The following is a 23,597-nucleotide window of genomic DNA, read 5'->3' as shown; positions in this document are numbered from 1 at the left end:
CCACACATTCCTGGAAATGGAAGAGAAATTCAGCCGAGGTCGTCACGAGGGCAGTGAAAGTAGAGTGACAGAATCTGAGATAATGTTTCCGTAGCTGGTGATGAGTGAGAATGAGGATGCTGCTGGCACTGCTGCTATAGAGGTCAATTGGGTTTTGGGCTGTGTGATAAGGCTGTCCTCTATGCTTAGGTTTTGGGCTATGTGATAAGGCTGTCCTCTATGCTTAGGTTTTGGGCTATGTGATAAGGCTGTCCTCTATGCTTAGGTTTTGGGCTGTGTGATAAGGCTGTCCTCTATGCTTAGGTTTTGGGCTATGTGATAAGGCTGTCCTCTATGCTTAGGTTTTGGGCTATGTGATAAGGCTGTCCTCTATGCTTAGGTTTTGGGCTGTGTGATAAGGCTGTCCTCTATGCTTAGGTTTTGGGCTGTGTGATAAGGCTGTCCTCTATGCTTAGGTTTTGGGCTATGTGATAAGGCTGTCCTCTATGCTTAGGTTTTGGGCTATGTGAAAAGGCTGTCCTCTATGCTTAGGTTTTGGGCTATGTGATAAGGCTGTCCTCTATGCTTAGGTTTTGGGCTATGTGATAAGGCTGTCCTCTATGCTTCTTTTCACAATACATTCCTAGCATCAACCGGTCTGAGAGGATGACATATGCAGTGTTGGTCGAGAAATGTGAGCAAACTCCTGAGAAACCATGTGTGAAACAGGAGAAAGAAAAAAAAAAAAAGAAAAGATTTGAAATACGTAAAGTATAGTGTTAATCTACAGTGTCCCATCTGACAAAGAAAAATGCGATTTTATAACACGAATGAACAAGCAAACTGGGAATCAAATGGGTGAGAAATGAACAAGCGTTTGAAAGAAAAAAAACGTAAACAATAAAGCCAAAAATCAACCAATCAGCACCTAACAGATTGTTCTCCTCGTGGAAGGCGTTGCGGAAGTGTCGGTCCCACGTGACAATGATACCACCATTGAAGTCACTCTGGTATTTATAGCCGGCGGCCTCACTGGCCGTGGACACGAAGAGGTCATGGTCGGGGTCAGTGGTCACACGGGGGTCAGGGTCGTAGAGGACCAATCGGCGTACGTAGATGGTGTTGTTGGCCAGATCACCTGCTTCCAGGATGACAGAGTACATCCCTGGTGCCGGCAGTCGGTACGTCTGGGGCGTATAGTTTGCTGCCATCACCTGCAACGTTACCATGGAGATAGTCACTGAGGTGTGTAGTTTGCTGCCATCACCTGCAACGTTACCATGGAGATGGTCACTGAGGTGTGTAGCTTGCTGCCATCACCTGCAACGTTACCATGGAGATGGTCACTGAGGTGTGTAGTTTGCTGCCATCACCTGCAATGTTACCATGGGGATAGTCACCGGGTGTGTAGTTTGCTGCCATTACCTGCAACGTTACCATGGGGATAGTCACTGAGGTCAACGTTACCATGGGGATAGTCACTGAGGTCAACGTTACCATGGAGTCACTGGGGCCAACGTCACCACCATCAACCGAATCATCATTACCATTGCCATCATCATGACAACAATCACCACCACCACCATCATAACAACCATCATCATTACCCACCACCATCAACTTCATCGCCACTATCATCAACCCATTACTACTATCATCATCATCACCAACCACCATCATCATCACCACCACCACCACCACCACCACCACCATCACGAAGCCCACCATCCCTCACCTCCTGGTTGATAAGAGGGTCCAGGACCCGGGAGGGGTGTATCTCCAGTCCCTGATTGACCTTGGTCATGCTGAACACCTCCCAGGCGTAGCGGTTCATCTGGGAGTCATCGTCCTGCCACCCGTTCCACGTGATTGTGATGGGATTGGTCTGCACATCGGCAATAATAAAACACATCGGTTTGATTTACACCTCACACCCTCCATCACACACACACACACACTAAAAACATGTTTGTGTCTCTGCAGATGATTTTCCCGTCTATTCTGCAATGTTGTCAGTCCATTGATTTTTTTCTGTCTTTTCTGTCACCCTCCCTAATCAATTCCTCTGAGGATTGTTTCAGCAAAGCCATTAGATCTTGTTAAGTAGCCATACCAGTGTAGCTTTCATTTCTTGACTGATGTCAGCAGGTCTTTATATGGTCCAGCGTGCTGTTTGATAGTTTTGTGCACTTGTAGAATTGGTGATACGATCGGTGTATCTGATGTTAAGAGTTTTGCAAGAAACGTCTCGTCTCCATGGCACTGATTCTTCTTTCTTAATTAATCTGCGGTGAGGGTCCTTGTCTTGCATCCATGCAGGAAAATGGAATGTGCCACTACAACAGTACGTTCCAGTCCTGAAACAGAGCTGATGTTGTCTTTGCAACCCTCCAGAGGATTTCTGGCTTGGATTCTTCATTGCTCATGATAGGTCCCAGGCAGGCGAACTGTTGAACAGCCCCTAGCTTCAGACCATGGACAGTGATATCACCCAGTGACGATTGTATCATGGCTTGCCATGAACTTGATCTTGGCGCTGATTTCCGTGCATTGTCGACGTTTCATGTAGTCATGGCGAGTTATGCTCACTGCCGGTCAAGGGCGGTATTCAAGACAAAATTCATTTTGCCTTCAGGTAAGTTACCTTTGCCATGGTAGGGACATGCAGGTACCGTTTAACGTGAAGGTTAAATTACATTCGTATTCAAGACACGTGCGGTGCACTCAGGCAGCTAATCCATCATCTCTTATTAAAAATCCAGGTGATTCCCTTCTGCGCATGCTCTCAGTTTTACTTCTCACCACACCACAGTTCAGAGCATTGTCGAGAGAGTTAGAAAAACACGTGCAATCCGCAAAGCATGCCAATTTAACCTGAGTAAAACGATCCCACATATTTACCTCTGCTTCATGGGCAGTCACCCTCAGCAGGTAGTAATGGTAAATTGCCTTCGGGTTTGTAGTCCCGCGGGTAGGCTATTGTGTTCCTGAATACCAGATATTGCTAACCCTCGGCTTCAGGCAGATTACCCGCAGGCACACATTTACCTGATGCATGAAGGTCTCTTGAATACCGCCCCAGGCCGTCTCCAAAGCGAAGGGTCATGATGGTTCCTCTCTAGTGCTGACTATGCTGACATGATCTTCATTTGCGTCAGTTGTGAAGCGTACCGGGAATATCTCAAACAGTGTGTCATACAGAGGGTAACCCTGGTGAACCCCAATTGAAGTATAGAACCATTCTCCAATAACACCCTTTGTGAGTACTGCACTGGCCACTTTGGAATGCTGGACTGCGTCAATAATTTTTTGCCTGATGTTACATTTTTTTCATGGTGACCCATTGTGTTTCGTGCCAGACTCTGTCAAACATCTTCCAGAAGTATGTGAAGACATAGTAAAACTCCGTCTGGTGTTCTGGATGTCTCGCACAAGCAGGTTGAAGATACGTAAGATAGTATTTCTACCTTCACACACACACACACACACTATCTGAATACGTATGGATCTTGGCAAACTGTATTTCCCAAATAAACTATTTCAGCCTTCTAGCCTCTGTGAGAAGACAGTGGACAGACTGAAGGGAAACATCCGATTTCCCTACGTTCTTATCGCTCCTTTCAGTTACATGGGCCACCCTCCCCTCTCCATCCTTTCCACCACGACCCCCACCCCCATATTTTGATTTTCCAGTCTCACTGTTTGTTGTTGTTGTTTTCGTTTCGTTAGCCAAGCCTTGACACGTGTTTTAGAGCTTGATTCCGTCCTCAGCTAGCCAGGCATTGGCAGAGACTGTGTGGTTTATGAGACACAACACAGACCTAACATCAAGAACAAGACGACTGTCTATTTTGATCTTGAACTTATCTCTGGTGTGTCTTTGAAGCCAGCCTTATGAATATTTCTATATGAAGACTACGGTAAGAAGCACTGAAAATATTATTCTGTAAGATTTTGAAGATCAACTGAAAAACACTTACTATGTGTTCAGTAGCAGACCCAAAAATGGATACAGGAAAGGGATGTCACTATATCTCCGTTTGCTTACTTCCTGTTTCTCATACCATCCTTCAGTGGCACCTTTGAGAAATCGTTCCATCGTTGCTTTTCTCACACACACACTGAGAACATCTCTACAGTATATGTGTGTAGCTTCGTCTTAACAATCCCCTTCATTTGTTCTCCCTAACCGTGCCCCCCTTCTCTCCCCTTACCCGCGTGATGTCAGGCACGTGCAGCATCTTCTCATCGCTGCTGCACGTGCTGGTGATCTCACAGTGCGTGGGAAGGACGAAGTCGAAGCGAAACTCTACAGAGATTTCCTTGGTCACGCCGGTATAGGTCTGAGTGCGGTAGGTGTAACCAGAATCAGTGTTCTTCAGACGCCGGTAGCCTCCCCCTGTGGACTTGAAGGTCACCTTCAGTCTGTTGACAAACAGGTGTAACCAGTAAAGGAGGCATAAAGTTGACATGAATTCTGTAAACAAACAATTCTAACCAGTACAGGAAACATAAAGTTGATATGAGTTCTGTGAACAAACAATTCTAACCAGTACAGGAAACATAAAGTTGACATGAGGTCTGTAAACAAACAATTATAACCAGCACAAGAGGCATAAAGTTGACATGAGGTCTGTAAACAAACAATTCTAACCAGTACAGGAAACATAGTTGACATGAGTGCTGAAAACAAACAATTCTAACCAGTACAGGAGGCATAAAGTTGACATGAGTTATGTGAACAAACAATTCTAACCAGCACAGGAAACATAAAGTTGACATGAGTTCTGTAAACAAACAATTCTAACCAGCACAGGAAACATAAAGTTGACATGAGTTCTGTGAACAAACAATTCCAACCAGCACAAGAAACATAAAGTTGACATGAGGTCTGTGAACAAACAATTCCAACCACCACAAGAAACATAAAGTTGACATGAGGTCTGTGAACAAACAATTCTAACCAGCACAGGAAACATAAAGTTGACATGAGTTCTGTGAACAAACAATTCTGACCAGTACAGGAAAGATAAAGTTGACATGAGTTCTGTAAACAAACAATTCTAACCAGCACAGGAAACATAAAGTTGACATGAGTTCTGTAAACAAACAATTCTAACCAGCACAGGAAACATAAAGTTGACATGAGTTCTGTGAACAAACAATTCCAACCAGCACAAGAAACATAAAGTTGACATGAGGTCTGTGAACAAACAATTCCAACCACCACAAGAAACATAAAGTTGACATGAGGTCTGTGAACAAACAATTCTAACCAGCACAGGAAACATAAAGTTGACATGAGTTCTGTGAACAAACAATTCTGACCAGTACAGGAAACATAAAGTTGTCATGAGTTCTGTGAACAAACTATTCCAGCCAGCACAAGAGGCATAAAGTTGACATGAGTTCTGTGAACAAACAATTCTAACCAGTACAGGAGGCACAGGGTTGCAGCCCCGACCTCTATTACTGCTGGATCTTACAACGGGGTCAGTCTTGTCTAGCCCCCAGAATCAATTACCCTCAACTGTTACGAGTCAAGATTGAACCCCCACCTCACCCACACTAAGAAATCACCACCTCGTCACAGATTTAATTCCCTTCAGTTTAAGTAGTAGTAGTAGTAGTAGTAGTTGCTGTTGTTGTTGTTCGTTAGTTGTTTTTTTTCCTCAAGGGCCTGTCTAAGAGCGCTCGGTTACGCTGCTGTCAGGCATTTGCATAGCAGATGTGGTGCAGCGTATGTGGATTTGTCCGAACGCTGTGAAGTCGAATCCCGCTCTCGCCCTTTCTCCTAAGTTTGACTGGAAAATCAAACTGAGCGTCTAGTCTTTCGGATGAGACGATAAACCGAGGTCCCGTGTGCAGCACGCACTTGGCGCACTGAAAAAGAACCCATGGCAACGAGAGTGTTGTCCTCTGGCGAAATTACGTAAAATGAAATCCACTTTCATAGGTACACAAATATGTAAGCATGCACTCGAGGCCTGACTAAGCGCGTTGGGTTATGCTGCTGGTCAGGCATCTGCTCAACAGATGTGGTGTAGCGTGTATGGATTTGTCCGAACGCAGTGACGCCTCCTTGAGAAAGTGAAACTGAAACTGAAACTGTGAAGCCTCCTTGAGTAACTGAACTGAACTGTTGTCGTTTTATCATAACAGTTACATTATTTTGTTGATACGATTATCATCATCATCATCATCATCATTATTACCAGAGGCAGAAATAGCATGGTGGTGTTCGGTGATGACGGATGTTGGGGTCGTGCATTCAATGTGTTATCGCCACTCTTGCTTCTCCTGCTGTTTCTCCTCCTCCTGCTCCTCTTCCTCCTCCTACAACTACTTCTACAATATTTATTACTAGCACTGCTATTACTACCATAATATTTATTGCTACCACTACTACTACAATGTTTATTGCTACTTCTGCTGCTGCTGTTGTTGCTATTACTACCACTACCACCACTACTACTACTACTTACTTGTTCCTACAACTTCAACTACGACGACTACTACTGCTGTTGCTGCTTCTGCTACTACTACCACAACTACAACTACAATATTTGTTACTACGACTTCAACGACTGCTGCTGCTGCTGCTCCTACTACTACCACTGCTGCTGCTGCTGCTGCTGCTGCTGCTGCTACTGCTACTACTACTACTACTACTACTACTACTACTCACGCATCACGATGCTCCAGGAAGCGGTCAAAGTTTGGATCCGTGATGCTGCAGTTGAAGATACCGGTGCGTGGATTTGTGCTGCTGGCAGAGTCCAGGCAGGTAATGTTTTTCTTCAGGGAGGTAAAGTTTGGGTTGTGGCTTGATCCTAAAAATAGTAACCGGGTAGATGTACTGTGCCTTCCCAGTAAGGTCCTATATCAGCATCCAAAATCCAGAGTCCTATTTTACTCTGTGTGTGTGTGTGTGTGTGTGTGTGTGTGTGAGACTGTGCAGAGATGAAACGATATTACCATTTGTAGATGTTGTGACGCATTTTAAGTAGAGAGAGAGACAGAGACAGAGACAGAGACAGAGACAGAGTTTCTCCCCTCGCTATAAAGATAGTAACAGGATATTGACAAAGTTTCTCCCTTCGCTAAAAAGTTAGTAACAGGATATACACAAAGTTCTTTCCCCTCGCTATAAAACTCGTAATGTGATATATACACAGTTCTTCTCCTTGTTATGAAACTAGTAACGTGATATACACACAGTTCTTTCCCTTGTATGGCAACACAATATGTACGCGGTTCTTTCCTGGCAACAGAGACAGGTCCATGATATACAAATAGTTCCTTCCCTGGCAACAGAGACTGGTCCATGATATGCAAATAGTTCCTTCCCTGGCAACAGAAACTGGTCCATGATATGCAAATAGTTCCTTCCCTGGCAACAGAGACTGGTCCATGATATGCAAATAGTTCCTTCCCTGGCAACAGACAGACAGGTCCATGATATGCAAATAGTTCCTTCCCTGGCAACAGAGACTGGTCCATGATATGCAAATAGTTCCTTCCCTGGCAACAGAGACTGGTCCATGATATGCAAATAGTTCCTTCCCTGGCAACAGACACAGGTCCATGATATACAAATAGTTCCTTCCCTGGCAACAGACAGGTCCATGATATGCAAATAGTTCCTTCCCTGGCAACAGAGACTGGTCCATGATATGCAAATAGTTCCTTCCCTGGCAACAGACACAGGTCCATGATATACAATTAGTTCCTTCCCTGGCAACAGACAGGTCCATGATATGCAATTAGTTCCTTCCCTGGCAACAGAGACTGGTCCATGATATGCAAATAGTTCCTTCCCTGGCAACAGAGACTGGTCCATGATATGCAAATAGTTCCGTCTCTTCCTATTGAAACGGCAACTGGGTATGCACATAGTTTCTTCATGACAGATAGACGAGTTCTTTCCCTTCTTTGTACGCTGTGGTGGTGAATGGTATATCAGTTTGACTCAAACCACAATCGTCTCTTCTCAGGTTTTCTGTAATCTTGACTATTTAAGTCTCTTGGAGGGATGTGAAGTGTTATGACATCATAGTCAGCATCACCATCATCATCATTAGCATTACCACCACAATTTTATCATCATCGTCATCACTATTAGCATTACCACCACAATTTTATCATCATCATAATTAGCATTACCACCACAATCAGTGTCACCATTGTTACTGTTATTATCATCAACCTACCTGTCTATCTATCTATTCACACACACACACACACACACACACACACATATATATATATATATATATATATATATATCCCCCTCACCCCACACACACCACCACCCTTCCACACACACACACACACACACACACACACACACTGACCTCCAGGATTCAGTTTTTTCAGCCAGACTTCAATGCTGCCGTCCACAATACCGAATTCGGCGTCAGAGACATAGGGAGGCAGGTCTGTTAGTTGAGGTGGGAAATACCGGCTGGAGCATGTCGTCTCCAGACGGTTAAAGTCCCTGCCACACACAGACATGGACACGTTCATTTCCATCACACAGAAACGAGGAAGCAACAATACGACAGCAGCAGCAACAATAAACACACACACACAGCGCGCGCGCACACACACACACACACACACACACACACACACACACACACACAGCGCGCACATCCACGCGCGTACACTGTCAAAGACTCAAATGATTTTGCACAGCAAAGTGTCACCATACACAGCAAGACATGACAGCAAAGTGTCACCATACACGTAAAAGAACCCACGGCAACAAAAGGGTTGTTCTTGGCAAAATCTGTAGAAAAATTCACTTCGATAGGAAAAAACAAATAAAAACTGCACGCAGGAAAAAAGGGGTGGGGGGGTGGGGGGGGGGGGGTGGGGTGCTGTAGTGTAGCGATGCGCTCTCCCTGGGGAGAGCAGCCCGAATTTTACACAGAGAAATCTGCTGTGATAAAAGGAAATACAAATACAAATAGACAGCGAGATATGATAGCAAAGTGTCACCAAGACATGACATCAAAGTGTCACCCAAAAATAACAGCAACGTGTCACCATACCCAGCAAGATATGACAGCAAAGTGTCACCATACCCAGCAAGATATGACAGCAAAGTGTCACCATACACAACAAGATATGACAGCAAAGTGTCACCATACACAACAAGATATGACAGCAAAGTGTCACCATACACAACAAGATATGACAGCAACGTGTCACTATACACAACAATATATGACAGCAAAGTGTCACCATACACAACAAGATATGACAGCAAAGTGTCACCATACACAACAACATATGACAGCAAAGTGTCACCATACACAACAAGATATGACAGCAAAGTGTCACCATACACAACAAGATATGACAGCAACGTGTCACCATACACAACAAGATATGACAGCAAAGTGTCACCATACCCAGCAAGATATGACAGCAAAGTGTCACCATACACAACAAGATATGACAGCAAAGTGTCACTATACACAACAAGATATGACAGCAAAGTGTCACCATACACAACAAGATATGACAGCAATGTGTCACCATACCCAGCAAGATATGACAGCAAAGTGTCACTATACACAACAAGATATGACAGCAAAGTGTCACCATACCCAGCAAGATATGACAGCAATGTGTCACCATACCCAGCAAGATATGACAGCAAAGTGTCACCATACCCAGCAAGATATGACAGCAATGTGTCACCATACCCAGCAAGATATGACAGCAACGTGTCACCATACCCAGCAAGATATGACAGCAAAGTGTCACCATACACAACAAGATATGACAGCAAAGTGTCACCATACCCAGCAAGATATGACAGCAACGTGTCACCATACACAACAAGATATGACAGCAAAGTGTCACCATACCCAGCAAGATATGACAGCAACGTGTCACCATACACAACAAGATATGACAGCAACGTGTCACCATACCCAGCAAGATATGACAGCAAAGTGTCACTATACACAACAAGATATGACAGCAAAGTGTCACCATACACAACAAGATATGACAGCAACGTGTCACCATACCCAGCAAGATATGACAGCAAAGTGTCACTATACACAACAAGATATGACAGCAAAGTGTCACCATACACAACAAGATATGACAGCAACGTGTCACCATACCCAGCAAGATATGACAGCAAAGTGTCACTATACACAACAAGATATGACAGCAAAGTGTCACTATACACAACAAGATATGACAGCAAAGTGTCACCATACCCAGCAAGATATGACAGCAACGTGTCACTATACACAACAAGATATGACAGCAACGTGTCACCATACCCAGCAAGATATGACAGCAACGTGTCACCATACCCAGCAAGATATGACAGCAACGTGTCACTATACACAAGATATGACAGCAATGTGTCACTATACACAACAAGATATGACAGCAATGTGTCACTATACACAACAAGATATGACAGCAACGTGTCACCATACCCAGCAAGATATGACAGCAACGTGTCACTATACACAACAAGATATGACAGCAAAGTGTCACTATACACAACAAGATATGGCAGCAATGTGTCACTATACACAACAAGATATGACAGCAACGTGTCACTATACACAACAAGATATGACAGCAACGTGTCACTATACACAACAAGATATGACAGCAAAGTGTCACTATACACAACAAGATATGACAGCAACGTGTCACTATACACAACATGATATAATAATAATAATAATAATAATGGTATTTGTATAGCGCTAAATCTTGTGCATAAACAAATCAAAGCGCTTTCGCACCAGTCATTCTCACGCAAGCATAACTCTAAAACTGAAAAAAACTAAAAAGACAAGGAAGAGGCAGGGAAGGGAGGCTACTTTGGGAAGAGGTGGGTTTTAAGGCCAGACTTGAAAGAGCTGAGTGTGGAGACTTGACGAAGCGAAAGAGGAAGTTCATTCCAATTGCAAGGTCCAGAGACAGAGAAAGAACGGTGGCCAACAGTCGAGAGTTTGAATCTGGGTATATGTAAGTGGAGTGGATCCGAAGCTGATCGTAGTGAGCGAGATGGAGTGTAGAGGTGAAGGCAGGCACAGAGATAGGAAGGGGCTAATTTGTGAATACATTTGTAGCATAGAGTGCTGATCTTGTACTTTATTCGGTGTGAGACAGGGAGCCAGTGGAGATGTTGCAAAAGAGGAGTGGTGTGCTCAGATCTTTTCTTTCTGAGGACGAGTCGGGCAGCAGAATTTTGTATGCGCTGAAGGGACTGAATGGATGAAGCAGGCAAACCAGACAATAGAGAGTTACAGTAGTCAAGGCGAGAGAGAATGAGAGAAACGACAAGTCTAGATGTTGCGTCAGTGGACAGATATTTCCGGATGGAACTGATGCGCCGCAGTTGACAGTAGCAGGATTGACATGTCTGATTGATAAATGTTTGCATGGACAGTGTGTTGTCAAGGACAAGATATGACAGCAACGTGTCACCATACACAACAAGATATGACAGCAACGTGTCACCATACACAACAAGATATGACAGCAAAGTGTCACTGTACACAACAAGATATGACAGCAACGTGTCACCATACACAACAAGATATGACAGCAAAGTGTCACTATACACAACAAGATATGACAGCAAAGTGTCACTATACACAACATGATATGACAGCAATGTGTCACCATACACAACAAATGTGTCACTATACACAACATGATATGACAGCAATGTGTCACCAAGATATTACTGGAAAGTGTCAATATGCACAGCGAGATATGACAGCAAAGTGTCAACAAGATATGACAGCAACGTGTCACAATACACAGCCAGATATTATGAATTTCTACGCCTTGTCTTGAAACAAGCCCCAGGCGTTTACAAATAGAACACATACGTAAATATCAAAAAGGAAAAATTGAACACAAGACACCAAACATTATTAAAAATAATTCATCCCCCAACACCCACAACACACACGCACACACACGCACGCACACGCACGCACACGCACGCACACACACACACACACACACACACATGTCACAGCACACAATCATAATAGGACACCAATACAACCAACAAATCAATACTCACTCACTCACTAATAGTCATTTTAGTTCATACTGGAAAGGGATGAGCTGTTGAGAATTATTCAGGAGGGGAAAAGGTGGGTCTTCAGACTGGATTTGAAAGATTGCAGCGAAGATGAGTGACGGAGAGGCTGAGGAAGTTGATTCCAAAGAAAGGGGGCTTGGTATATATATATATATATATATATATATATATATATATATATATATATATATATATATAGAGAGAGAGAGAGAGAGAGAGAGAGAGAGAGAGAGAGAGAGAGAGAGAGGAAAACAACAGAACAGTTTCTCACATGCCCGACCGGTTTCGACCACTGGTCTTCGTCAAGGGCGTTTACTGGTATGTCAAAATGCAACACACACACCAACAAAGAAAACAAAAAGGTCAACAAAGCTCATGAAAAAAGCTCATGTAAAAATTGCATCCAGGGCATGCAGCATGAAAAGAACAGTGTGAAGTGTTGCTTGGGGAATAGGAAGAGAGGCTGGTGAGTAAAGTAGTCAGAGAGGACGAGAGAGAGGTCGAGAAAAAATAGATGGGCAGATAATAGAAGGAGAGGGAAAAAGAAAGAGAGACAGAGAGGGAGGGGGTCAGGGAGGGAGAAGGGACTGCGAGAGAGGAGGAGAGAGAGGGAAAGACAGAGAGAGACAGACAGCGAGAGAGGGGGCGGGGAGAGAAATAAGGAGAGAGGGGAGTGACAGGCGGACAGATGGCTGACAATGAGAGAGAGAGAGAGAGAGAGAGAGAGAGAGAGGGAGGGAGAGAGAGAGAGGATGGAGAGACAAAGAGAGAGGGGGGAGAGAGAGGGGGGGGGAGAGACAGACGGACAGGCGGAGAGAAGGCAGACACTGACAGACAGAGAGAGAGAGAGAGAGAGAGAGAGAGAGTCCTCTATCGTTGTCCTCACCACCCCACAAACACCCCACAAACACAACCACAGGGACCTCCTTATGGCTATTAGTCCCGAATGTTCAGCCCGTAAGGTGCCACTGTTTTCGGTCTGTCCATCCACTTTTTTCCCCTGGTTTGTCTGACTGTGTGTGAATTTCCGTGAATATGTTCTATGATGATACATTTCATGTTAGTGATTGTGTGGTTGGATTGGTTGAAGTGGCGTGTGACTAGGGTGCCTGTGTTCTGTTTGATGTGATTGCGGTGTATGTAGAATCTTGTCTTGAGAGTGTTCTTTGTTTCTCCTATATATTGTGCTTGCTTGCATTTATCACAGAACAGTAGGTAAATGATGTTGCTGCTGTCGCACGTTACGTGTTGTTGGATTTTGAATGTTTCGTGTGTAGTGTCACTAGTGAATGTGTCTGTTTCCTGCATGTGATCTTTAAAACTGCGTTGTCCATACGTTTTGGTTTGAACAGGGGGGATCCTATGCATGTGGCTGTCAGAAGAAGAGCGGAGTTGGCGTAAGGGTATGTAAGGATGAATGAGATCAGAAAGATACTGTGGACCAGAAGCCTCAATGGACTTTAAACAAAGACAGACGACTTTGTAAATAATTCTTTCTTGTACTGGGAGCCAGTGTAGAGCATGAAGGAGAGGAGAGACGTGATCAAATTTAGAGGAACGAAATACAAGACCAGCAGCATGGTTCTGGACTTTCTGAAGCCTAGCAAGTAGCTGGGTGAACTGACAAGTAGGGAATTACAATAATCCAGGTGGGACAGCACAAAGACACAGAGGGGAGTTTTGGTTGCATTCTTCAGTCAGGATGGATGAAAGTCTGTGAATGTCAAAGTAACACAGTTTGCATATAATTATCTGCAATATGCTGCTGATAGAAAAGAGACTGATCGAGTATGACACCAAGACTGCGGACGGAACAACACAGAACAAACACTTAGAAGAGGAAATACAAGCATTAGAAAGAAAATCACCCCTTACTGAACTTGATACACTTCTCATAACAGAACGTAAGACACAGCTAAGAGAAATTAGAAAATCAAAAATGGAAGGCATAATCTTAAGATCAAAAGCAAGATGGGCATCTCAGGGGGAGAAAATAAACAAACACTTCTGTACATTAGAGAAAAGACATTTTGTTAGCAAACAAATGTTAAAATTAGTATCAAATGATGGCAAACTGTTAACTGAAAGTGATGAAATGCTAGAGGAAACAAAGACATTCTTCAGTGATTTATATAAAGAAATAAAATCACAAAATATAGAGCTTAATAATTACATAACAAATTTACCCAAATTAAGCAAAGTTGAATCCGACAAACTGGAAGGATTAATAACAAAAGAAGAAGCATCAGAAGTGTTAAAAAATATGCAGAATGACAAAAGCCCCGGTACAGATGGGATGACAGTAAACTTTTAAAAAATTTTCTGGAGACAGATAGGGGACTTTGTGGTTCGGTCTATAAATGAAGAGTTTGGTAAAGGTGAAATGTCAAGCACACAAAGAGAAGGATTGATAATCTGCATACTCAAGGGAGATAAACCAAGGGAATACCTTAAAAACTGGAGACCTATCTCACTACTGAATGTCATATATAAAATAAGTTCAGCTTGCATAGCAAATAGAATGAAAACAGTGTTACTAAAACTAATTCATGAAGATCAGACTGGGTTTATTTCAGGAAGGTATATTGGTTGTTACCAAACTAATTCATGAAGATCAGACTGGGTTTATTTCAGGGAGGTATATTGGAGATAACATTCGATTATTATATGACATGATACACTACTTAGATATAAAACAACTACCTGGGTTATTGGTTTCAATTGATTTTGAAAAAGCCTTCGACTCAGTAAACTGGGATTACATGGGAAATGTTCTTGAAACATTTGGTTTTGGAAATGATATCAGAAAATGGATATACACTTTTTATTAAAAAAAAATATTAAAGCTCGTGTAATTGTTAATGGAAAGATGTCACAGGCTTTCACTATAAACAGAGGGTGTCGTCAGGGTGACCCTATATCACCATATTTATTCATATTGTGTGTAGAAATATTAGCTTGTAAAATTAGAGAAGACAAAGAAATTAAAGGAATACAGATATCAGATACAGAATTTAAAATAAGCCAGTTTGCTGATGACACATCATTTACATTGGAAGGAGACAGAAAGTCTTATGAAAAATTGTTTGATGTATTTAGAGAGTTTGAGGAATTTTCAGGACTCAAGTTAAATGTTGAAAAAACTGTTAATGTTTGGTTAGGTAAAAAGAAAAACTCAAATATAATGTACTTAGAGAACCAACGTATGGAATGGAACCCCCTAAATTTAAAATCCTTGGTATCTGGCTTTCACACGATCTATCTAATCTAACGGAAATCAACATGGCAGATAAATTTGTCAAAGTAAAAACATTATTTAATATTTGGTCGAAAAGAATATCAACACCTCTGGGTAGGGTAGCTGTGCTCAAATCACTTATTCTGTCCAAACTGGTTTACCTATGGATATTCTTACCAAACCCACCTGACAATGATCTAAAACAGCTACAAGACATGTGTTTTCAATTTGTATGGGACAAAAAAAAACAGACAAAATAAAACGAGTGTATGCAGTGCATGATGTAGAAAGCGGGGGAATTGGAATACCTAACATACAGGCTTTTGTACAAGCACTGAAACTATCCTGGCTACGAAAAATGCTCACTGCATGTTTTAAATGGAAGAAAATACTACAGAATATACATCCTGAAATAGACAGAATAAAAAAACTATGGCTCAAAAAGATTTCTAAACAAAGGTAATAAGTTTTGGAGAGATGTATATGATGCTTATGATAGATTTTGTCTTTAAATAGAATTAAATAATAATGCAGAAATTGTAGCAGAACCTATTTTTTTACAATAACAAGTTCAAAATCAACATTAACAATTTTCACTGTAAAGCATGGACAGATAAAGATTTATTTTTTGTTAATGATGTTCTAAATGAAAGAGGCCAATTCTTAAATAATGTAGAATTCTCAAGGAAGTATGGGATAAAAGTAAATTTCTTGAACTTCATAAGCTGTACACAAGCAAATAAAGAATATGCAAGAAAAAGGAACATAAAATTTGAAAATAGCAAAAAGAACAAAGATAGCAAGGCATTACAAATATTATTTGGAATAAGTAAAGGAATAAAACCATACTATGAATTACTATTGCAAAAGATAGAAATATTTGACATAAAAGCCTTTATGAAATGGGAAAATAAGCTAAATACACAAATTGATTGGGAGATTGTATTAAAAAAGATAAAGAAAATTAAAGAAATAAAGTTTAAATGGTTTCAGATCAAAATATGCCATATAATCCTGGTGTCAAATAATATCCTAAAAGTAATGGGTGTGACTGAAAATGACAACTGTAATTTTTGTGACACCAAAAAAGATGAAATACAGCATTATTTATGGTATTGCCCAGTTATACAAACTTTCTGGTTTCAGTTTGAAAATAAACTTAAAGAAAACTGTGAAAACTGTGAAAGATTGTCCCTCAAATTTGAACTTATTTTGTTTGGCACTGATGAAAAAACTAAAACAGATGATGTTTTTGATGTGATAGTTTTATGGGCAAAATTCTTTATATACAAGTGTAGAATTAATAAGGTTAAACCAGGTTTACATGCATTCATTGCTGAACTCAAACGCAATTATTCAACAGAAAAACAAATACACCTAATGGAAAGGAATTATCAGGATTTCTCTATTAAATGGCTACCTTATTTAGATTTAGTGATGGAACATGAACTCTAATCTTTTATATAGAGTCAGAGGTATTTCCACAGGAGTGGAAAACATTATATTGACCAATCTTGTATTGACTAGTTTGTTGTGACTTGTATGTTCCCAGTGATCCATGAGGGTTGACTGTTAATGTGTGCTGTGAGCTGAGATTGGAAATATCATGTTCTGGGATCTATGTCTTTTTTGTTGTTGTTGTTTTTTGTTGTTGTTGTGTATGTGTTTGTATTTTGTTTGTTTTCTCTATTCTTCATCCATTCTTTCTTGCTTGCTCATTAGCTATCTGTTAACTAAAAAACACCCTTGCAAACGGTCACCATATTATACATGTGTGTGTATATTGTATGTGTATATGTGCATGCATAGTAATGTATGCATATGTGTGCATGTGTATGTATATATATATATATATATATATATATATATATATATGTATATAGGTATGTATATATATATATGTATGTGTAGGTATGTATGTGTGTATATGTGTGTGTGTATATATATACGTATACATGTACTACCTCTATTGCTAAAGGTGGTGTGAATTGCAATGTTACTTTGTTGGTGTGGAATTTCATGTGAAATTGTAATGGAGACAAAGCTGAAAAGAAAATATAACCTTCTATGCAAGTGGGGGAAAAAAAGAAAAAAAAAAGACTGCGGACGGAAGAGGAAAGAGGAATGTCGTTGCCACTGAGGGAGACTGAGGAAGGAAGAGAGACTGAGTGGCAAAGTCTTTGTGGGGTGATTATCATGATTTCAGTTTTATCCTCATTTAATTTTAGCTTGTTTTCAGTGATCCATGCCTTCAGATTGGAGATGCAGGCCTGAGTAGAGTCAATGAGAGAGGGAAGGAGAGACAGATGTCACGACAGATACAGCCGGTTGTCATCAGAAAAGCTATGGTTGGACAACGAATGATGATTGACAATGGTAGAATCGGTTGTGAAAAGAGAACAAACAGAATGGGCTGAAGCACGGACCCTTGTGGGTCACCAAACTGTACGTCGGAAGGGAAGAATGAAAGACCACAAACAGAAACAACATTGGACCAGTCAGACAGGTAAGAGCGGAACCATGAGAGAGCAAGATCGCAGATTCCAACAGTGTGATTTTAGGCGGTTGGTGAGAATCAAACAGTATCAAGGGCAGCTGAAAGATCAAGGAGGGAGAGAATAGATATTTCGTTGTTGTCAAGAGAAATTAATAAATCACTCGCAATTTTGAGAAGGGCTGCCTCAAGCAAAGTGTCACTGAGATATGACAGCAAAGTGTCACCATACCCAACGAAACATGACAGCAAAGTGTCACCATACACAGCAAGATACAGACCTGCGATTGGACCACATGACGTCCATTTTGCCCAGGTTCGTGGAGTCGGCCATGATCCAGTGAAGCTCCATGGGGGGCTGTGCGTAGCGGGGCCAGTAGGACAGCCTCACCTGCATCTCCGTCATCCTCAGGTCCGTGTTGGCGTCATCATCAACTGTCGGCACACAGCCATGGCGGTCAGGGCTAAGTTCCCGTCCGTTCCCGCCCTTAATCCACTTCACCTCCGTTAACGGCCCTCTTTCCCAGTTCAATATCAGCCGTTAGGGAACATGCATTATGTACAGGACTAGGTTCCCGTCCGTTCCCGCATCCAACTCCTTTACATCACAGCTCTTAAGGAACAATTATTGCATCTAAGGCAGGATTCCCGTCCTTTCCCGCCCTACACACACCCTACCTTCCCCAAAGGCTCCCCTCATTTGAATATCAGCCGTTATAGAACATGCATTATGAACAGGGCTAGATTCCCGTCAGTTCCCGTCCTCCTAGTCCTTTAAATCCCAGCTGACAGGAAACGTGTGTTACGTTTACGGCCACATTTCCGTCCGTTCTGGCTTTCGAATTCATTTGAACCTCTGCTGTTAGTGAATATGTATTGCACTTTGGGGGTAGATTTGTTTTCGGTTCTTCTGACAAGTATACTGGTATCAAACTTGTGATTTTTTCCCGACCTCTGTGTGTGTGTGTGTGTGTGTGTGTGTGTGTGTGTGTGTGTGTCTGTCTTTATGTGTCTGTGTTTGTGTGTCTGTGCGTAACTGTGCAACTAAACTAATTTTAAAATCAAACTTCACTGGCTTCCAGTCTCTCAGAGTTAACATGATTTAGAACAGCCACCGTGTGCCATCAAGTGACTGTTGAGCCTGTTCTAAGCTGCCTCTCCAACAGCCTTCAAATCTCCATTCTGCCTCGGCCCTTTCACGTTGCAGACACCTGCTCTTTTTTTTTCCTTCTTTTTTTTTACCCTGAAATGGGAGGGGGTAACTAGAGTTGTCTTTCCTTAGACATTCTACCTGGAACAACCTTCGTCATTCTATTTGCTACAGTCTCACACTGTCTGCCTTCCAATCATCTCTGATAAAGTATGTTTTTGTGTTGTTGTTGTTATTGTTGTTTTTACCAGAAAGTGTACATCCACCAAATTTCATCCTGGTGTCACTGAGATTCATGGTCTTGTTTGTGGTGCCATTGGGTGTCAAAATAATAGAGATGCAGTTTCAGTTTCACTTTCAAAGAGGAGTCAAAACGTGTCGCTTGATCCATATATGCTACACTATATCTGATGTATTATGCATATGGTGTGTAAACAATACATACATACATACATACATATATATTTATTTTTCAAAGGAGCAGATGCATAACCCCATGAAGCCAACACGTTGGAAAGGCCTGGGGCCGTATTCAAGAGACCTTCATGCATGCAGGTAAATGTGTACCTGCAGGTAATCTGCCTGAGGGTAAGCAATATCCGGAATTCAGGAACACAAGAGCCTACCCGTGGGTATGCAAACCCGAAGGTAACTGAACCTAACTACTAATCTGCCAAGGGTGACTGCCGACGAAGCAGAGGTAAATATGGCGGATACTTTTGTTGAGGGAAAAAGGCGTGCTTTGCGGATTGCACGTGTTTTGCCAACTCTCTCCACAATGTAGTTGGGTGAGAAGAGCATGCATGGAAGGGAATCACCCGGGGTTTTAATCATACACAATGGGTTAGCTGCCTTGAGTCCACCATGCTGTCTTGAATACGAAGTTAACTTTCAAGATAAACTGTACTGGCTGGTCCACATCATGTCAAGGGTAACTTGCCTAAACGCAAAATGAATTTTATCTTGAATACGGCCCGCCGAGAGAACCAGCAGAACAACTCACTTTTCAGGCAGTAGTTCTGTTTGTTGAGCGGAAGGGGGGTGGAGAATCCGCTGGAACAGTCACAGATGTCTGATCCTGCTCTGCACGTGCCCGGAAAGCAGGGGGCCCGGTAGGAACACAGCGCTACACACACACACACACACACACACACAGATTCAAAGAATCAAAGATATTTTAAATCCTGTGGCCTGTTTTGGACCATTGACAACCTAGAAACAAAGTGTAACGAAAGAATATCGACGAAATGCTCAAGAATGCATTCATCGCAAGGGATCACTCAGATTTCATTCTATACTGATATTAGACAGCTACATACTTTACTTATAATTTTACTTAAATTCAAAAAGTGATTTTTACAGTCAGATAATAGTTTACAGTAAATAGGTGCTGAACGAACGCATGTATATTTCATTGGAGTAAACTTGTTTCTGATTTCGTCGTATTTGGGGCATTCCATAACGAACAGAAAATCATCATCCGACTTCAATCATAAGTCTATGATTTCTACATCGAAATTTAACCAATGGGTATATGTAAACATCTGGTGGCTGATAAATGTATTTCTCTCGTCTAGTCTGTTGTATAATATCTATACAAGTATTTGTTGGTCGAGCTCAAAGCGTCACGCTGTGAACGTACGTAATTATGTTGTCAAGCAACACGGATATTTCTACAAACATTTTTCGCACTGGAAAACTGTAATTATTCATAAACGCAATCATAACCTGTTTCAATAAAAAAAAAAATTTCAACACAATTGAACGAATCAGATGTATAAACACCAGCCTCACACAAATTATACAATACGTAATATTATATACCATCTGTGAAAATTCATCTGTCTGATTTGATTAAATATGTTCAAACTCTTACCATTCGAGCTTCCACATGAACCAAAATGGGATAGATTCTCAATTCTGCCTTAGTGCTATGGTTTAAATGAAACAGATGCTTCAAGAATTTAAGCTCTAGTTTTTCTCTGATTGTAAGATGGTTGTATCCCCAAACTTCACGTCCATGCACAAGAACTGGTAACGCCATTGAATAAAACAAATCTAAAGCAATATTTACAGGTAGGTTTTGGTTTCGAGCCAACAGTAGCAATGACAACACAGCACCTTGGGCCTGGTCAAACGTTTTCTTCTCTTCTTTTATATCCTGAAATATTAGAAAGTATGCCTTTCTTCACTTTCAATGTTTTTGTCCCCAAACTTGAAAACACGCCTCAGGTTGTTTTTTGTTTTGTTTTGTTTTGTTTTTCATTAAAAAACCAAACATTTCAGTTTTCTGCACATGAACATTAAGCTTCCGCTCATTGCTATACTTATTCGATGTGTCAAGAACTTTTCTGGTAAACCACCAAAAGAATCAGCAAGCGAAATAGTCGTCAGTATACAGAAACAAAAGTAAATGAACGTAACTCTGCATATCTGTATCGGAAAGAATTCACACACTCACACACACACACACACACACACAGGCGCGCGCGCGCCCACAGACAGATAGATAGACAGACATTGCGAGAAGAAAGCTGCTTGAAGTGGTGGTCCCTCTCCCATCATCCATTCATTTCCCCCATCTACCTCCCACCTCCCACACTCTCCCCTCCCTCCCCCCTCTCTCTGTTTCTATATCTCCCCCCCCCCCCCCTCATTCTCAGTCTGCCCGTTTGTTTGTCTTGCTGTCTACCTATCTGTTTCGTAACACTGAATTTGTTCTGTACATAAATAAAAGCACCTGCCACCTCTCGCTCCCTTTCCACCCACCCCTCCCTCCTCCCTTCAAGAATGAGAATAAGAATAACTTTATTATCTCCAACTGGAGAAATTTGGTCAGGTGCATTTTCACAACATAGACAAGTAAACAACATGGGGACCATAACTGTAAAAGTCAACAACAGCTTTTACGAATATTACGAAGACACAAATGTAAAAAATATATACTTACATCCACACACTGCAGGTAATAACTAGTATTCTTAATGTAAAAACACAAAGAATTAAGAAACATTATTTGAATATAATTATAAGCATAGCCTACTATATTGCACATTGATTATAATAGACAGATAAGATAAGAATAAAGATAAATTGCGGAAAACCACAACCAGATAATCAACACACACCCGCACCCCCCCCCCCCCCCCCACACACACACACACACACGCGGATTACTTGATTAAGCAAGAGTAATAAACATATGTTCTCAAATAAGAGCATTTCACATATTCGCTTTTAAAAAATTGCAATTAATTATTACATCGTAATTATTAACAGAAATATATTTAGAATATGGACGTTAGCATTAGACATATTCCATTGTACATTCATCCTGCATATTGCACATTATTCATCCTACATATTGCACATTCATAATAACCAATTGTCACGTTTTTATGCTCAGTAAACATACAGACACACACACACACACACACACACACACACACACACACACACACGCACACACACACACACACACACACAACTAGAACAAGGTACAACCTATCATGCACGGACTTTCACACGTCTCACATGAGAGTGCGCGCGCACACACACACACACACAGAGTCCTCAAGAATTTAAAAGGTGGATTGAACGTGGAGTAAAAGTCTTCAGAGCTCTGGATTTCAACTTAAAAGTTCTGTAGCGTCGTCCTGATGGCAATAGCTCATAATACTTTGCTAAAATATGGGTGTCGTCAGTTGCTATCTGCCTGCTTTTTTTAACCACTCGACTTTCATACAGCTCTTGCATACTAGCTTGTTTCACTCCCACAGTTTTACTGCATACACTCATGACATCGTTCAAAACACGCTTACTCCTCACTCCCAAACTTCCATACCAGCACATAAATGAAACTGTGAGCACGGACTCGATACAACATCGATAATAACTTTGAAGAATGTTCGAATTTATACCAACATTTCTAAGCTTCTGTAAACAAAGCAAAACAAAAAAACCAAACAAACAAAACAAAAACAGATGCTGGTTTACCAAAATAACACCTGTAGCCGGTGTGTGTGGTGGGGCAGCGACACCTGCCGGGCCAGGCACATGTACCTCCGTTCCGACAGCTCGGATAACATATCGCTGTGACAGCCAGCAATGATCAGCGTCAGCGCACACACACACACACACACACACACATGCCAGAGACTAGACGTGGCACTTTGGTCACAGTGGACCGTCAGTCGCTTCACAGCAGCCGGTGGTCAATAAAGTGCACAGAGATCGCTGTTTATAACACTGCTGCTTTCATCTCCATTTTCACCATCGTCATTTACAACCATTCTCTGTTGTCAGTGCTATCATCATCATCTATAATCATCCTCTGTCGTCATCGTTGTTATCATGATTATCATTTGTAATCCTTATCTGTCGTCAGCGTCACTATCATTGTAATCATTATCTGTCACCAAAATCGTCATCACCATTATAATCATTATCTGTCACCAAAATCGTCATCACCATTATAATCATTATCTGTCACCAAAATCGTCATCATCGTTATAATCATTATCTGTCGTCGTTGTCATCATCGTTATTTGTCGTAAGCCTCACCATCATCATGATCATTATCTGTCGTCAATGGCGTCATCACCATTATAATCATCATATTTCG

General features: G+C 41.6%; 1 protein-coding gene across 1 annotated transcript in view; it reads right to left on the bottom strand.

Annotated features, from left to right (window-relative positions):
* The window catches only part of LOC143277934 (uncharacterized), a 57,581-nt gene that overhangs the window by 21,242 nt on the left and 12,742 nt on the right, over positions 1 to 23,597 (bottom strand). Inside the window, exons 4-11 of the mRNA XM_076582911.1 lie at positions 22,970 to 23,065; positions 19,977 to 20,099; positions 18,105 to 18,258; positions 8,337 to 8,479; positions 6,668 to 6,812; positions 4,194 to 4,404; positions 1,715 to 1,864; positions 908 to 1,193 (exon numbers count right to left, since the gene is read on the bottom strand). Of these exons, the coding sequence (XP_076439026.1) occupies positions 908 to 1,193; positions 1,715 to 1,864; positions 4,194 to 4,404; positions 6,668 to 6,812; positions 8,337 to 8,479; positions 18,105 to 18,258; positions 19,977 to 20,099; positions 22,970 to 23,065 (1,308 nt within the window). The remainder of the gene's footprint in view (positions 1 to 907; positions 1,194 to 1,714; positions 1,865 to 4,193; positions 4,405 to 6,667; positions 6,813 to 8,336; positions 8,480 to 18,104; positions 18,259 to 19,976; positions 20,100 to 22,969; positions 23,066 to 23,597) is intronic.

Source organism: Babylonia areolata, chromosome 35 (assembly GCF_041734735.1).
Source record: "Babylonia areolata isolate BAREFJ2019XMU chromosome 35, ASM4173473v1, whole genome shotgun sequence".
Taxonomy (NCBI): domain Eukaryota; kingdom Metazoa; phylum Mollusca; class Gastropoda; order Neogastropoda; family Buccinidae; genus Babylonia; species Babylonia areolata.
This window is presented reverse-complemented; position numbering and strand designations above follow the sequence as displayed.